We start from the raw sequence: 18,214 nt of genomic DNA, 5'->3' as shown, positions 1-18,214 counted from the left end.
GCACCTGTAATCCCAGCTACTCAGGAGGCTGAGGCAGAAGAATCACTTGAACCCAGGAGGCTGAGGTTGCAGTGAGCTGAGATCAGGCCACTGCACTCCAGCCTGGGTGAGACAGCGAGACCCTGTCTCAAAAAAATGAAACAAACAAACAAAACCTAGATATTGGGGAGTGGGAGTAGAGAACTATCCATTGAACTACAGGGAGAAGATCAAATAAAGTTTACCCCGAAGGCCTCTTCCAGCTAAAGCTGCCAAATTGTCCTGTGACTCTGGGACCCTTAGTGGGCCCAGGAAATGGGAGTCAGCAACTCTGAAGCATAAAATCAGAAAGGCACTGAATATTTGGATGGAGTGCCAGGACCCAAGAAGAATGCCTCTTTGTCTACATGCCATCCATGCCAAAGCAAAACAAATTTATCAGCATCTCCTTGAAACTACAAGAAAGAGATTAAAAAGTTTAAGCAACAGAACAGCATAAATGGAAATTGATTGTTCATTATCATCATTACTAATTCAAGAAGGTATAAAATGTTGTTGCTAATCTCTTTACTTGGTGAGCTGATTTTATTACTTTACTAAACATAAATATGTATAAGGGATGAGTCCCTCTAAGCACAGTTTTCCATCTACTTTTATGAGAATAAATGTTTCATGACTTTCTTTTGTTTTTGTTTTTGTCTGTGATCACCCAACCAATCACCAAATTCATTTCTTTTTTTTTTTTTTTTTTGAGACAGAGTCTTGCTCTGTCACCCACACTGGAGCACTGGAGGGCAATTGTGTCATCCAGCTCACTGCAACCTCCACCTCCTGGGTTTAAGCGATTCTCCTGCCTCAGCCTCCTGAGTAGCTGGGACTACAGGTGTCCGCCACCATGTCTGGCTAATTTTTTGTATTTTTAGTAGAGACAGGGTTTCACCATATTGGCTAGGCTGGTCTTGAACTCCTGACCTTGTCATCTGCCTGCCTTGGCCTCCTAAAGTGTTGGGATTACAGGCATGAGCCACCGTGCCTAGCCTGTTTCATGCCTTTCAACCATACATTCCTATGGTGATTTTCAGCTCTTAACTGTCATAGAGGAGGGTGAAGTAGGGTATTAAAGTATAAGTGCCTCAACTACTTGGTATTCAAGCCACTGCACATGGTAATACACAAATAGTGGGATTCAGACAATCGGACAATGAGAGGAATTTCAGGAATACTAGAGTCATCCCTTGACATACCTTTACCATTCCTGTAAGTCTTGGTCAGTATTAGCTGCATTTTGTCTTTAAGTTCTTTTTTTCTCCTTTACTCATAGATGAATGGAAAAAACGATGGGTGCAGTCTAAACATCAGCCAGATTATGGTAAATTTCAGCTCGCTGCAGGAAAATTTTATGGAGACAAAGAAAAAGATAAAGGTAAATACTGGAACTCAGTATTAGCACATATAATTATTGTATATTAATATACTAATTGGGGAAATTCTGACTTTTATACAACTGTTTTTGTCTGTGATATCACCCAATCACCAAATTCATTTCCTTTTTCTTTCTTTTTTTTTGTTTTTTTGAGATGGAGTCTCTCTCTGTTGCTCAGGCTGGAGTGCAATGCTGTGATCTTGGCTCACTGCAACCTCCGCCTCCCAGGTTCAAGCGATTCTCCTGCCTCAACCTCCTAAGTAGCTGGGACTAAAGGTGCGAGCCACCCTGCCCAGCTAATGTTAGTATTTTTAGTAGAGACGAGGTCTCACCATGGTGGCCAGGATGGTCTCCATCTCTTGAGCTTGTGATCTGCCTGCCTCAACTCCCAAAGTGCTGGGATTACAGGCGTGAGCCACCGCGTCTGGCATTTTTTTTTTTTTTTCCAGACTGAGTTTCGCGCTTGTTGCCCAGGCTGAAGTGCAAAGATGCAATCTCGACTTACCACAACCTCGGCCTCCTGGGTTCAAGTGATTCTCCTACCTCAGCCTCCCAAGTAGCTGGGATTACAGGCATGCACTACCATGCCCAGCTAATTTTGCATTTTTAGTAAAGACAGGGTTTTACCATGTTGGTCAGGCTGTTCTCAAACTCCCAACCTCAGGTGATCCACCTGCCTCGGCCTCCTAAAGTGTTGGGATTGCAGGCGTGAGCCACTGTACCTGATCTTTTTTTTTTTTTTGGAGATGGAGTCTCACTCTGAGGCTCAGGCTGGAGTGTAGTGGCACAATCTTGGCTCATTGCAACCTCTGCCTCCGCAGTTCAAGCGATTCTCTGGCCTCAGCCTCCCAAGTAGCTGGGACTACAGGCATGTGCCATCACGCCCCGCTAATTTTTGTATTTTTAGTAGAGACAGGATTTCACCATGTTAGTAAGGCTGGTCTCGAACTTCTGATCTCAGGTGATCCACCCACCTCGGCCTTCCACATTGTTGGGATTACAGGCGTGAGCGCCACTGCACCTGGCCCACCCAATTAATTTCTCTTTCCCAAAATAAAAAGTTAGTAGATGGAGTGCTCCCTTCGGCAGCACATACACTAAAAAAATTAGTAGATGGAAAAGAATGAACTCTCCACAAAAATAGTATGTCCATTCATTGAATAACAGGAGTTCAAAACTAAGCCCTTCCACAAATCCCTGTTAGTCTTCCTAACAACTTTAATAAGTGATTACTATTATTTTCCCAGTTTTTCAGAGGAGCCTCAGAGAAGTTATTTGCCCAAGGCTATATACACAGCTGGCAAGAGGTAGAACCTGATTCTGGGTGTGACTCTAGGGACTATATTCATTACTGCTGGACTCTTGCTTTCCCCAACCCCCTAGGATTTTAAAAATAGCATGCTGCACTTGAAACAGGGGAAGGCACTGTATAACATCCAAATGTTGTTCTTCCCTAGAGGAGCTTACTGTGACGGAGAGAGGAGCAGACAGACCCTAGGGCTAACTCCCATGACTTACTAGCTGCACAATTTCGGCAATTCTTACTTCTCTGAGCTTCAATACTAGATGGAGATAATAACCATCTCCTGCCATGCTCATTAGACAGGGCTTTTGTTAAGAACCAAATAATATTGTGGAGGAAAGGTGAGCTCTGAGCACAAGTTCTGCAGGCTTGAGTTTTTTGTCTGAGAAAGCTTTTGTCCTCTAAGTAGAATCCATTGATCATTCCCTGAAGTGATTTCCCATCTTATTCCTCCTGGCTACTGTTATGAATCTCATTTTCATATTGATTACAGGAGAGAATTATGAACTGGCTTGAGAATTTTAAATTTTAAATTCACTCTGGAAAACTGTTCCCAGAGTATTAAACGGTATTAAAGGGAAAACCGTTTCCAGAGTAGAGAGAAAGTGGAGACAGCATGACCCGCGGGAAGCTGTGCCTTGGTGATGCCAGTGAGGGTAGTCTGCTCAGCCACCCATCTCCTCTCAGTGTGATTTCTTGGTTGTTGTTCCTCACATTGTATCCTATTCAGGTTCATTAGATTCCTCCTTGTTCTCTAGACGAGTCCTGGGTTACAAAAGAGGCTTAGAGAGAAGTCAGGTGGAATTGAGCTACAAAGTAGTGTTTGGCAGAATAGAGACTCAAAACTTGGTCCTGCCTGCAGGTTCAGTGCTCTTTCCCTTGTGCACACTCCCTCCTCCATGAAGTCTTCCCTGGTTACTCTAGCTGTTCTTGGGGTCTTTGGGGAAGTAAGCATACTTTGTTTAATTTTGTTTTGTTTTGATTAAGACAGGGTCTTGCTCTATCACCCAAGCTGGAGTGCAATGGTGTGATCGTAGCTCGCTGCAGCCTCAAACTCCTGGGCCCAAATGATTCTCCCACCTCAGCCTCTAGAGTAGCTGGGACGACAGGCATGTACCACCATCCCCAACTTATTTTTAAAATTTTTTGCAAAGACAAGGTCTCATTATGTTGCCCATGCTGGTCTTAAACTCCTGGCCTCAAGCAATCCTCCTGCCTTGACATACTGAAGTGCTGGGATTAGAGGCATGAACCACCATGCCAGGTCAAGCATATTCTTTAAAATGTAGACAGCTCCTAACATAATGTCAGACATGAAACTGTTTACCACAGAGCCTTGTGTACAATAAATGCTCATGAGATTTATTGTCTAATTCAGAACCTGTGATTTTTCCGTGTAATTTAATACATACTTATTGAGCCTTTCTTCTATGCCAGGTCCTGTTCCAGATTCCGGGAATATAAAGAAGCCCCTGTTCTTCAGAACCTAAAAATTATTCAAGGAGACTGAAATAAACCTAGTTTCAACGTAGTGTGACCCAGGAAAGTACAGAGAGCTGTGGGATCATAAGGAAGGACCCAGCTGGGCGCAGTGACTCACGCCTGTCAGGAGTTCGAGACCAGCCTGGCCAACATGGTGAAACCTCGTCTCTACTAAAAATACAAAATTAGCCAGGCGTGGTGGTGGGCACCTATAATCCCAGCCACTTGGGAGGCTGAGGCAGGAGAATCATTTGAACTCGGGAGGCGGAGGTTGCAGTGAGCCGAGATTATGCCACTGTACTCCAGGCTGGCGACAAAGCAAGACGCTGTCTCAAAAGGAAAAAAAAAAAGGAAGGACCCTCACCAAGTACAAATAATGATAGCCCCTTGCATTTTATGTTGACAGTTTACAAAGTACTTCTCAGATCTCTCACTCACTTGACCTTCAACAGGACTCCTATGACATAGGAGTAATTCACATTTTGCTGATGTGGAATTGAAACTCAGAGAGTTAACAGAGCCCTAACCAGTAAGCTGGGCAGCAGCATGGAATAATAGAAAGACCACTAGCCTGGAAGCCAGGAGACTTGGCTTGTATGGCATGATTCATTTGTGACTCTATGGTCTTGGATAAGTAACTTTTCCTCACTGGGGCTTGGTCTGCTCATTTATAAAGTAATGTGGTTAGACTAGAAAGGCTCTGAGATCTATTATTGCCCTGATACTCTCTGGAGGAGGAAGTAAAGTCTTGTGGTTTAGGATGGGGGCTCTAGAATTAAATGAACCGGTTGAGTGATCCTGCACCAGTGAAATAGCCTCAATGGCTTCATGATAAAGCAGAGAAATTAGGAGAACCCACTTCATGGGGTTATTATGAAGCTTAAGTGCAGTAGTAATATATATGAATGAAACACAGTGGCAATGAGTAAGTGTTCAGTGAATGTTAGCAATGGTTACTATTCGATCTACTAGGCTATGGTAGGAAGATGTCTGGAAAGTGCAGGGGCTCTTTCTACCACAGCACTTTTGTAGGGTAGAACCTCATTCTGGTCACCCAGAGGAGACTCAGAAAAATGGTCTTTGTTTTGTAAAGTTGTAGAACAGTCTTCAGGTATCTCTTGAAAATCAGAGAGAGCATGATATGGGGAAAGAATCAGACAAATATGGCTTAAAATTCCAGCTTGGCTCCTTACTAGCTATGTGGCCCTAGGCAGGTCACTCACCTCCTTATGACTCAGCCTCCTGATTGTAAAGTGGAGATAATACTCATTTTGCAGGGTTGCTCTGAGGCTTGAATAAAAGAATGTGTGCAAAGCTTTCAGCACAGGTATGGAAGAAAATACCAGAGATTGGTGAGGTTAAGTGCTGGATCTCTCTGGCTGCTTTTTGGGTATTTAAGCCTGAAGACTCTGTGCTTTCTGCTTCTAGGTCTCCGAAACAGTGAAGATGCCAAGTTTTATGCCCTCTCAACCAGGCTGAAACCATTCAGCAATGAGAATGAGACCTTGGTGGTTCAGTTTTCAGTAAAACACGAGCAAAGCATCGATTGTGGTGGCGGATATGTAAAACTCTTTCCTGCCACCCTGAACCAGGAAGATATGCAGTATTACATCATGTTTGGTAAGCTCTCTGACAGCAGTCACTGTCAGCTACATTAGGTCCTAATGACAGCCACTGTAGTTGTTGAAAACGTTCAGATTCACTTGGAACAGAAAATGTCTAATATGATAACTCTACCCCTGTCTCCACATAGTAGGACTCTTCAAAGACCTGAAAAAAGCAACTCTAAACCTGAATGTTAATATAAGTAAACCACAGAGGTGAGGAGGCACATGGTACCATATTAAGAAATCTATAGCACAGGGAGACATTCTCCAGTTCTCAGAAGAGGAGAAGGAGGTCATCAGCTATGTAGACCCTCTCATAGGTACACTACAATAAGGCACTGTACTCTGCCTCAGTGAGAGAAAAGCACAGGAGGTCAGGGAAGTGACCTTTTTTTTTAGTATCTGTAATGTGTCCAGAGTGTTGCATCTGTAACCTAAATATGTAACTAGGCCTCCTTGGGGCAGTCCAGATCTTACTTAAGCACGTGTGTGCTTTGGATAGTCAGAGAGTGGTAACATGGGAGGTAAGGCTGAAAATTAAATTAAGGCTGGTTGCAGTGGCTCACTCCTGTAATCCCAGTACTCTGCGAGGGGCTGAGGCGGGTAGATCACCTGAGGTCAGGAGTTCAAGACCAACCTGGCCAACATGGTGAAACCCCATCTCTACTGAAAACACAAAAATTAGCTGGGTGTGGTTGTGGGTGCCTGTAATACCAGGCAGGATAATTGCTTGAACCCGGGAGGTGGAGGTTGTAGTGAGCCGAGATTGCACCACTGCACTCTAGCCTAGGTGACAGAGCAAGACTCCATCTTGAGAAAAAAAAAAAATTAGCTGGGCATGGTGGCAGGCCCCCATAATTCCAGCTACTCAGGAGGCTGAGGCAGCAGAATTGCTTGGACCTGGGAGGCAGAGGTTGCAGTGAGCCGAGGTTGCACCACTACACTCCAGCCTGGGTGACAGAGTGAGACTCTGAGACTCCGTCTCAAAAAGAAAGAAAAGAAAAGAAGAGAAAATTATGTTAAATCTATTCCTGACAGTTGGCAGATAAGACTTTCTGGGCTTAGAGACACTGATGATCTCTAGAGTTCCTTCTGGAGTTTTTACAAAGCAGAAAGGGCCCCAGGCTCTGTTTCTAGGTAGGCTTGGGTTTGAATACCAACAATGCTACTTACTAGCTGTTTGAGTTTGAGCAACCTGCTTAACTGTTCTGAGCCACAATTTTCCCAGCTAAAAGTGGGGGATAGTAACATCTACTTGTTGTAAGAATTAAATGACATGGTATAAAATGCCTGGCACAGAAGGAGTTTCTGGTTGGGTTTGGTCACTGGGAACCCTGGGAGATCAGAGGTGGAAAAGAGAGTTGTGTTCCTCAACTGAAAGTCAGCTTCTGTCTTGCCTGTCTTTTCAACAGGATTCTTTCTTCCAGACTCTGGCAAGCACTCCTTCTAGCCCCTTTAGGCCTAGGGGTCGAACCCCATTGTTGCTAGCCCTAAGCATAGCACCGTACTTTATGTTTTCACAATGTCCTGCCCCAACCTTTGTAAATTGTCCTTTTATTAAATCCTTCTCAAATGATCCCAAATTTGATTGTGCCATCTATTTCCTGCTGGGACGATTAACACACATGCTGTGTTTGTCTTGGGTCTTGGCCTTACACCAGGCAAACTGCCTTAAAGTTACGTGAAATTATGCTTTGGGGTTTAATTTCCAGGCCCTGACATTTGTAACTTTGGCAACAACAAAGTACAGGTCATCCTTCATTACCGAGGGAAATACCATGAGAACAACACCATCAAGTTCAGGGTGAGTGTGTGCTTATCCTCAGCCAAGGGGGAAGGAGATATATTTTATATGTGTTATTTAATTCTTACAAAATCCTATAAATTAAAACTGCCATCTCCATTTTACAGGTAAAAAAGTAGATCTGGAGAAATGCTATAAATTGCAGGATTTCATAAAAGGGCAGTTGATCCAAAAGCCTAAGAAGTTATATGAGGTCCTCTTATGGAACAATACTTGGCATGGCCCAGTTCCCCACTGCTAGACATTGGAGAGGATGGCGGAAGGAGGGAGTGTTGGACTTAGAAACGGGAATGGGAGGTCAGTTTATCATCGTAACATCAAGTTAGAGACACCTAGGTTGGTAGAGGATGGTAGGTGGATTTCATCAACAACTCAACAGGTATTCACCAAATACTAACTCTGTGCTGGGCCTTAGGCTGGGGACAGAGTGGGCCAGACATGGCCTTTGACTTCACAGAGCTCACAGTCAATGAAGGTAAGAGTCAAGCAGAGTGACTACCTAGCATGATGGGCACCTGTGGGAGCACAGAAGAGGACCCCTACCCAACCTGGAGGCTTAGGAAGTACTTCCTAGAGAAGAGTTCCCCTGAGCTGCACTTTGAAAGATGAACATGACTTGATCTTGTGAAGTGATAAGACAATTTTAGGGAGAACTGAATTCTTAGAAAAGATAATCACAGGAGAAAAGTCAAAGCAACTTGAGAAAGAGTAGCACTGCAAGTGGGAGCATAGAGAGAGGCAGGAACTGAGCCTAGAGAAGCCCACAGGAGTCACTGGAGAATGAGTTTCACACCCAAGGCCTTCTTTAGCAAGACGGTATAAAGGCTGTACCATGCAGAAGCTCTCTGAGGTCCTCCTCTGGGGCAGGCCTCATGCTGGAAGCTGCAGACACAACAGATAAATCATATATGACTCCTGCTCACAGTCTAGTGGGACAGGCAGAAAGACAGGTAAGATCAGAGAATGATGAGAGCTGCAGTGCAGGGAAAGATGAAGGCTAGGGAGACCAGAGGAGTGTGTACTAGTAGAAGAGGCCCAGAATCCATATAGGGTTAACCAGAGAAAAGGGTTAAAGAGTATGGTAAGATTTGCTTGTGACTATGTGGGTGGTGGTATTCAGGGAACTGAGGGTCTGGTGCATTTAATGCTTGGGATCTAAAGATGTTCAAAATGGAACTGAAATATTCCCCCATTCCCTTTATGGATCAATAAAGACACTCACCTGTATACTCTGATTATTCGCTTCAATGCTATTTATGAGGTTAAAATTGACAACCAGCAGGTGGCAGCTGGGAATCTGAAGGAGGATTGGGACTTCTTGCCTCCCAGGAAAATAAAAGACCCCTATGCCCGGAAACCAAGGAAATGGGATGAATGCCTGCACATAGAGGATCCGGAAGACAAGAAACCTGAGATCAGAGGGCGTTTGGCTGGGAAGCAGGTGGGATCTCAGCTGTGGAAATAGGAGAAGGAGGCTGGGAATGATGGAGCAGAGACTGGAGACATCAATCCCTCAAGGAGGTGTTCAGCTAGATATTGTTTTCCAAAGAGGCATGGAGGGAAGAGGGCAGCCACTTACCTTTGCTGGGGATCCAGCAGCCTCTGTGAACACTGTGTTATGATCCCTCTTTTGTGGATAAGGAAACTGATGCTTAGAAAATGAAGTAACTTGCACAAGCATATATGCATTAGAACCAAGATTTGAACCTACATCTTTTTGACTCTTAAGTTATCAATGTATGGAGTATACTCATTGGCTCATTATTATTATTCTGGAAAGCTGTACTGGATATAGCTATGAATAGAACAACCCTTGCCCTCTAGGGATTCTGAATATAGTAAGGGAGGCAGATAAGAAAACAAAGATCAAAATATGTGATCAGTGCTGAGAGCCAGGGAGGCAAGCCAGTGAAAGCCCAAAAGAGGATCTCAGCCCAGCCTGAGTTGAGGTGTAGGCAATGGTCTGGTAAAGAGAAGGAAATGCTTGAGTGAGTGAGTTAACTTAGGAGTTGGGAACATAAACTCTGGGGTCAGGCATATATGGGTTTGAGCACCACCATTTTCTAACTATGGAACCCCATCCTACTAGCAGTGAACCTTGCGCAAGGAGCATAACTGCTGTGAAAGTCAATTTTGCAAATGGGAATTATTTTAATACTTAGGTGTGAAGATTACTGTGAAGATTAAATGAGCTAATAAAAATTACATAATGTAGTGCCTGGTATATAGGAAGTCCTTAATGTATGGCCTTTATAGATTAATAATATGCTGGATTTCAAATAATAGATTTATTAGAGAAAAGTAAGTGGGAAACTAGGGTGGAGGGAAGACATTCCAGACCCAGGGAACAGCAGAAGCAAAGGCACAGTTGTTAGTTGGGAAATAACATGGTGTGTAAAGAACTGAAAGCAGTCGTTCAGTATTTGGGGAACATAAGGTTCAAGGTGGGGCATGGTAGGAGATTAGGTTGGAAAGGTCTGTTGGAGCCAGGCCAGGAGGGGCCTCACCCACCACATTGCTACTCTGCAGGTCAGAGCAGGGTCAGTGTCATGCAGAAGAGATGCTTGAGGTCAGGCAGGGGTCAGCATGGGACCAAGCAGCTGGAGTCCAGCCCCTAAAGAGAGGCCTGCAGAGAGATGGGCAGTTGCCTAGCCACGTGTAGGGAGATTTAGCAAAGGGCCCCAGTCCTTGGTGGAGGGAGGTGTAGTAAGGGAATTAAGGCAGATGATCAGGCAAAGTGTCTGGGCGTTTAGCACCATGGAAAAATAAGGGGCTAGGTTGCTGCCATGCCCAGAAGGCAGGCTTAGGGTAGGAAGACTAAACATGGACCCTCCCCTCCCGGTGAGGACCATGCACCTGATGTAGTCAGGGTTGGCTTGGCTCAAGAGCTTCGGGAGAATAAAGAGGCTGCAGGCCTCTGTGCTCCCTGTTGAGTGGAACAAGGGAAGATGGAAACTGACTAAATCGACAGGGCACTGTCACAACTATAGCCCCCAGGATAGGTTGCTAACTATCTGTCTTAGGAATCATAAAACTGCTGGGACAGACTAGGAACCAGAGAAACATCCCAATCACAATTGTGTTGAATGACTGTGAGTTTGGTGGGCTGGCATGGAAGCCTTCAGTCAATCTGGACAAATGGTCGCAACCAAAGCGAACTGCCAGGCAGACACAGCAAAGCCTTGGAGGCTAAACGGCATAGAAATATAAAAGTTGGGGTAGGCTATTTTTGATCTTGTAGATCTCTGTCTTGGGAAATCAGAGGGTCCTGGGGTAGAAGGAAGGACTGAAGCAGGCCTGGGAGCATACTGGAATACAAAGCAGGTCACCAAGATGCCTTCAAGAAGAGAGACCTAGGCTAAAAGACCTGTTATAACAATAAGGGGCCATGATTGTGGGGGAGGGTGTGTCCAGAGACAAAGGAAATTCCCATCTTATTTAAGCTTAAAGAACTCAAGATCAAAGTGATAGTGAACCCAGAGAAGGGATTGGAAGTGCTAAAAGCCTCTTTGTTTTCTGCCCTATGTTTGTTTACAGGTCCTGAGCTGGACCTTCATATAGATGATGACGGGAGGGGGCAGAGGGAATTACCCAGGTCCAGCCTGACAGCACTCTGGATGCCCCGTTTCTTTTCTTTTTTCCTTTCCTTTCCTTTCCTTTCCTTTCCTTTCCTTTCCTTTCCTTTCCTTTCCTTTCCTTTCCTTTCCTTTCCTTTCCTTTCGTTTCTTTTCTTTTTATGATCTCGCTCTGTCACCTAGGCTGGAGTGCAGTGACATGATCATGGCTCACTGTGACCTCCACCTCCTGGGCTCAGATCCTCCTGCCAGGTGCGTGCCACCACACTTACCTAATTTTTGAAGTTTTTTGGGGTAGGGACCGGGTCTCACTATATTGCCCAGGCTGGTCTTGAACTCCCGGGCTCAAGCAGTCCTCCCACATTGGCCTCCAAAGTGCTGGGATTGCAGATGTGAGCCACCACCCCCAGCCTGGACCCCCAGTTTTATGCCAGCCTACGCATCTACCCTAATGAAGGAATATTTCATTTTAGGACTGGGAAGTCTTTGAATACATCCTGGATCCAGAAGCCAAGAAGCCAGATGACTGGAATGAGGCTATGGATGGGGAGTGGGAAAGGCCTCTGATACCAAACCCAAAGTATAAGGTGAGGGGGGTCTCTCTTTCCAATGGGTGTGAGAGATGAGACAAAAGAAATGTAAATGCTGATTGATGAAACAGAAATTCTGAGATCCTGTCATCTTCCTTTCTCTTAAACCCCCCAATAAGACTGTAGCCTCATCTGAGCCCTGCTCTCAGGGCTGTGCCTACGTAGGATGGGATGGACTGGTAAAGGCCAACATTGACAGGTATAGGGCCAGGCAGCCCTGGGCCTGGAGTTTGTCCAGAGTGGTGGAAAGCAGCCTGTCACAGGAACATAGTCAAAATAGGACATGGGTTTGGGATCAGGAACTGGAAGTCTTAGAAATAGGCCAGAAGGAAAAAAGGTAGGACGTGAATGAGCCAAAAGTGCAAGGGGTGGGGACACTTTTTATTTTATTCATTTAGTCATTTATTTTGAGACAGAGTGTTGCACTGTCATCCAGTCTGGAGTGCAGTGGCATGATCTCGGCTCACTGCAACCTCCACCTCCTGGGCTCAAGAGATTCTCGTACCTCAGCCTTTCAAGCAGCCGGGACTACAGGCACGCGCCACCACGCCTGGCTGATTTTTTGTATTTGCAGTAGAGATGGGGTTTCACTCTATTGGCCAGGCTGGTTATAGCATATCCACCATCTCCATACAGGAAGCATGGTGGCATCAGCTTCCGGGGAAGCCTCAGGTATCCACAGTGATGGCGGAAGGTGATGGCAGGGTGTCTCACACGGTGGGAGTAGGAGCGAGAGAGAAAGGGGGGAGGTTCTACACAATTTAAAAGTAAGCAGATCTCATGATCACTCACTCACTATTCAGTACAAAGGAGGGATCGTGCTAAACCATTTATGAGAACTCTGCCCCTGTGATCCAATCACCTCCCACCAGGCCTCACCTCCAACACTGGGGATTACAATTCAACGTGAGATTTGGGTGGGGACATGATCCAAACCACATCAATTGGCCTTTCTGATTGCATGAGATCAGAAGAATGACAAAATACTAATGCCGGGTTCACTGTTTGGTTCTTTGCTTAGGGAAAATGGAAACCTCGGATCTTTGACAATCCCAATTACCAGGGGCAGTGAATTCATCCCAAAATAGACAACCCTAAATATAAGCCTGATGCCACCATTCGTCACTATTACAACATTAGTGTTCTCAGCCTGGACTTTTGGCAGGTAAAGCCCTCTGGGCTCAGAGCCACTGAGCCACAGTCTCTCAGTTTTCACAAAGTAGAAAGAGTTCCAGGCTGGAAATCATAAGACTTGAATAAGTCTTGGTCTTTCTAAGCCTCAGACTGCTGATCTTTTAAGTGGGGGCCGTCACATTCTTCCTAATAATTATAACAGTTACTAACATTTACTGAGTCCCTCTCATGTATCAAATGCTATATTAAAGACTTTGCATATGCCATTTAATTTTCACTAGGAAATCTCCTGCTTCTTTTTTTTTATTTTGGAAAATTTTAATATATTCTCTATTGTTAAGTGCACCAGATGCTGGACTTCTGAAGCAACAATTATACTTCAGCATAATAGCATTTTCTACATTTTTTCTGTTCATGTTGCTTATTCCTGTGATTTACCTAGAATCAATGAATCTGAAAAACAAAAAGATTCTTTAAGCGCCTGGTAAATTTCGGGTCCCACATTAGAAAATGAGCAAGCATCAGTAATATTGATGGGGGTGAAAACATGACACTGTAAAAGTCTCCTACTTCTAAATGTGAAAAGGAGACTCAGAAAAGTTAAATAATTTGCCTGAAGACATATATCTGTTAAGATAAGGAGAAAAGCTAGAATTTAAGTACAGCTCTTTTTTTGTTTGTTTGAGACAGAGTCTCACTTACTCTGTCATCCATGCTGGAGTGCAGTGGCGCAATTTCAGCTCACTGCAACCTTTGCCTCCTGGGTTCAAGTGATTCTCCTGCCTCAGCCTCCTGAGTAGCTGGGACTACAGGCATGCACAACTACACCTGCCTAATTTTTCTATTTTTAGTAGAGACAGGGTTTCACCATGTTAGCCAGGCTGGTCTCCAATTCCTGACCTCAAGTGATCCACCGCCTTGGCCTGGGATTACAAGCGTGAGCCACCGTGCCCGGCTGAGTGCAGGTCTTTCTGACGTCAGATTCAAAGTTACTTTACACTGCTTCTGCTGGTCCTACATGATCCTAGGGATAAAGGGAAATCAGAGATGTGGTAAAACTCTGAAACATTAAAATCCCCGGGCAGATGTTAGGGGTGATTGCCCCAGCCATGATGATAAGTCCTGACCCAGCTTCCCTCTCTCTGCCAGTCCTCTTTCCTCTAATTAGAAGGTAAAGAGGAGGGGACAAATACTCCAGCCTTTGAAAAGTTGTTGTCCTCTCCATCTCTTTCTTCTCTGAGACTTATTACTAAAGATGGAGAGGACTCCTCCCCAAATCAGGAGAAAAGGGAGTGCCTTAAGGCCCCAGAGTAAAGGCCTTGGCCATGATTCTTCCCAGGAGTCTGTTAGAAACTATAGTCTACAAAGTCCTGGATGAAGAATTCCCCTGTAGAGGAAGGGAACTCACTTTTGTTAAACACTGGCCTGGGGTCAGTGCTTTACCTACATTACCTCCCCAGATTCTCACAACTCTATCAGGTAAGTACTGTTATCCCTTATTATTTCCACATTTTATGTTTGAGAGAATTGAGACTCAGAAATGCCAAGTGACATGTCCAAGAGCACACAGCTAACGCATGGTAGAGACATCATTCAAACATAGGTCTGTCAGTCTCTAAAGCCTTTGCTGTAATGATTACACACTGCACAACAGAGCCTCTGGAAGCCATAGCCACCTGTCCTTGGGTATATCCTGCAAAGTCCCATGGCCACGGAAATCTGTGTCTCTGATCAGTGATTTCTACAGTTCAGAGCCACCAAAGGTTTCTGGGACTGACGTCCCCTATTTGAAGCTTTCTTGGTTTGTTTATTTATTTTCTACTTCATTTATTTATACTTTCTTGCTTCTCTGGCTCAGGAAGACCAACATAGGAGTAGAAAGAGGTCATGTATGTAAATAACCAGGAGCATGTGTAGCGGAGTGGGGAAGGGTTCAGAAGAAAAGGAAGGAAGGGAGGAAGGGACACATTGTATCTTTCTTTTCTTTTCTTCCTCTCTAATTTGAAGAATGTGGATACACTTTGTATTGTTATTATTTTTTTTTACAGTTGTCTCTTTTTAATACATAAGGAGAACTTTCTACATCTTGTAAACATATGTGATCATATTAATATGCCTAATCTGATTATTTCATTAAAATGCTTATCCCCCCACTGAAAACATTAAGGTACACATTTTAAACTGTATTTTTATTCATATACAAAATTAAAAGTATTTGACACTAATTGCTCTGGGTTCTATCAACCTCTGCAAGCAGGCAAATCTTAGTATTTGAAGAATTTAAACCATGCCAGAGGAGTGCTTCTCAAACTTTAACATGCATATGAATAAAGTGGGGGGTCTTATTAAAATACAGATTCTGATCCAGTAGGTCTGGAGTGAAGCCCAAGAGACTACATTTCTAAAACTCCAGCATTATCTCTTAATTTTGTGAGGAGTGTGTGTGTGTGTGTGTGTGTGTGTGTGTGTGTGTGTGTGTATTTGAGAGAGAGAGAGAGAATTCTGCACAATGCAGACATTATCCTTGGGAGCATGTTTGCTTCTAACTTCTAATCGGATCTGGCATTCACAGGTCCTATTCCACCACCTCCCACATCCCCCGCCCCCGCGCTCAGCCAGCACAGAACATCCAGGTTACCATGGGATCCCTGCACTTTACTGGAAAAGTCAAGTGACTCTCAGCATGGAGATGGGTGGGAATTCCCTCACCTGCCTCTGCCCCAATTTCCAGCCTTCAGATGCTCTGGCAGCCCAGATGCCCTCCCCATCCCTCCTTGGTCCCAGCCTAGTAAGATGGTCAACTTTCCTGCCTAGTCCCTGACCTCTCCTGTTCCCTATTCTGACACTTCCAAAGACAACCCCTTTACCTTTTTTCCTTTGGTAGAAGTAACTGCGTTGTTTTTTTTTTTTTTCGTTGTTGTTGGTTTTGTTTTTTAAATCAGCACAGAGGCTGGGAGGAGATGGTAGAGAACAAAGAAACGTTTCCTCTTACCATTGGAACTCTTTATGATCTTTGAAGGAATGAGTGTAGTCTAACCACAATGAGTATAACCTAGTCATAATGTCATCACCCAATGGGTTCATCTAACCCACTGCCCGGAAAAGCTGGAGCACTGAGAAGAGCAAGTTTCCACAACAGAGAGTTTAATAAATGCAAAGCTCGCTAAGCGGAAGGATAGGAAATTTTTATTACTCATATTAGCCTCTCTGAAAATTCGAAGGCTGGGATTTTTTTAAGGATAGCTTGGCAGGCGGGGGTCTAGGGAATGGGGAATGCCAATTGGTTGGGTTGAGGGTGAAATCAGAGTCAAAGCTGTCCTCTTGATCTGAGTCAGTTCCTGGGTGGGGGCCACAAGACCAGATGAGCCAGTTTATCAATTTGGGTAGTGCCAGCTGCACTCTGCATCAGAATGCAGAGTCGGAAAAACACCTCAAATACCAATCTTAGGTTTTACAATAGTGATGTTATCTACAGGAGAATTGGGGAGGTGGTCTCTGGCTGCACGTCTCCTGAGTCATGATTTCTATTTTGTTAGTTTTACAAAGGCAATCTGGTCGCCAAGCAAGGAGGGGGTTTGTTTCGGGAAGGAGCTGCTATCGTCTTTTTTTTAGAAAAAATAGATTATAAACTAAATTTCTTCTATAGTTAGTTTGGTCTATGTCCAGGAATGAACAAGGGCAGCTTGGAGATTAGAAGCAAGATAGAGTTGATTAGGTCAGATTTCTTTCACTGTCACAATTTTCCTATGTCAGATTTTTCTCACTGTCATAATTTTTGCAAAGGTGGTTACAATAATACAAAGCACACTGATATCCCTTACATCGTATGGTCTGTGCCACAGCCCTGTGAGGCCAAGAGGGTAGGACTTACCGTTGCCATTTTACTGATAAGAACACTGAGGACTCAGAGAGGAGACTTGACTTGTCAGGGCCCATCGCTAACAAGTGCCCAAACCTTTGCTCTTCACAAGTTATTACTCAAGTGGGATAGCACAGGTAACTTTCAATGAATTCCTTAGGGCCTTAGGCTTTAGCCGAACACAGTTCACAGTTCTTTTACCGAGAAGATATAAGTAGACCATGATCACCAGTTAGGATGCAGGACTGGCAAGCTCATAGCCCATGAGTTTCATGTAAGGGCAATGGAGGCAAAAGGGCATTAAAAGCAACAGTGAGATTAGGAGCAGTTCTCATGAAAGTAGGGAAAATAGAAAAGCCAACAAATAGGCAGTTCTCTTAGCAAGACTGCTGACGACTCAAAAAAATCCCAAAGGTAAGAAAATATCTTAAAGATGCAGAAGGAATTTTAAAAACCAATTGTTAAAAAATGGCTCATAGCAAAATAATTATCTCTATTCAAAGTGGCTATTTTATCACTTATTTTTCTCTTGGAGGCAGGGTTGGTTGGGTAATGTAAGCCCAAATAAAAGCCTTTCTATTAAAAACAAGAAAACTTTTTTGGCTATGAAACAGTAAGGCAGGGTTTTTTGTTTTTGTTTTCAATTTTTAGTTTTTGTGGGTACATAGTAGGTATATATATTTATGGGGTACATGAGATATTTTGATACAGGCATGCAACATGTAATAATCACATCAGGATAAATAGGGTATCCATCACCTCAAGCATTTACCCTTTGTGTTACAAACAATCCCATTACACTCTTTTAGCTGTTTTTTTTTTTTTTATTAATATACTTTAAGTTCTAGGGTACATATGCACAGCATGCAGGTTTGTTACATACGTATACTTGTGCCATGGTGGTGTGCTGCACCCATTAACTCGTCATTCACATTAGGTATATCTCCTAATGCTATCCCTCCCCGCACCCGCCCCCCCACAATAGGACCCAGTGTGTGATGATCCCCTTCCTGTGTCCCAGTGATCTCATTGTTAAATTCCCACCTATGAGGGAGAACATGCCATATTTGGTTTTCTGTTCTTGCAATAGTTTGCTGAGAATGATGGTTTCCAGCTGCATCCACGTCCCTACAAAGGACACGAAGTCATCCTTTTTTTGTGGCTGCATAGTATTCCATGGTGTATATGTGCCACATTTTCTTAATCCAGTATGTTACTGATGGACATTTGGGTTGATTCCAAGTCTTTGCTATTGTGAATAGTGCCACAATAAACATACGTGTGCATGTGTCTTTACAGCAGCATGACTTATAATCCTTGGGGTATATCCCCAGTAATAGGATGGCTGGGTCAAACGGTATTTCTAGTTCTAGATCCTTGAGGAATCGCCACACTGCTTTCCACAATGGTTGAACTACTTTACAGTCCCACCAACAGTGTAAAAGTGTTCCTATTTCT

At 44.0% G+C, this 18,214-nt stretch overlaps 1 protein-coding gene across 1 annotated transcript in view; it reads left to right on the top strand.

The window, feature by feature from the left end:
• Positions 1-18,214, top strand: part of LOC105500736 (calreticulin-like) — a 57,919-nt gene that overhangs the window by 26,800 nt on the left and 12,905 nt on the right. The window contains 6 exon segments of the mRNA XM_011926370.1: positions 1,301-1,402; positions 5,616-5,807; positions 7,507-7,591; positions 8,760-9,039; positions 11,647-11,760; positions 12,785-12,942. Coding sequence (XP_011781760.1) covers positions 1,301-1,402; positions 5,616-5,807; positions 7,507-7,591; positions 8,760-9,039; positions 11,647-11,760; positions 12,785-12,942 — 931 coding nt within the window.

This window comes from Colobus angolensis, unplaced genomic scaffold, assembly GCF_000951035.1.
Source record: "Colobus angolensis palliatus isolate OR3802 unplaced genomic scaffold, Cang.pa_1.0 Scaffold68, whole genome shotgun sequence".
Taxonomy (NCBI): Eukaryota; Metazoa; Chordata; class Mammalia; order Primates; family Cercopithecidae; genus Colobus; species Colobus angolensis.
Note: the sequence above shows the minus strand (reverse complement) of the source record. Positions and strands in the feature narration are given on the sequence as shown.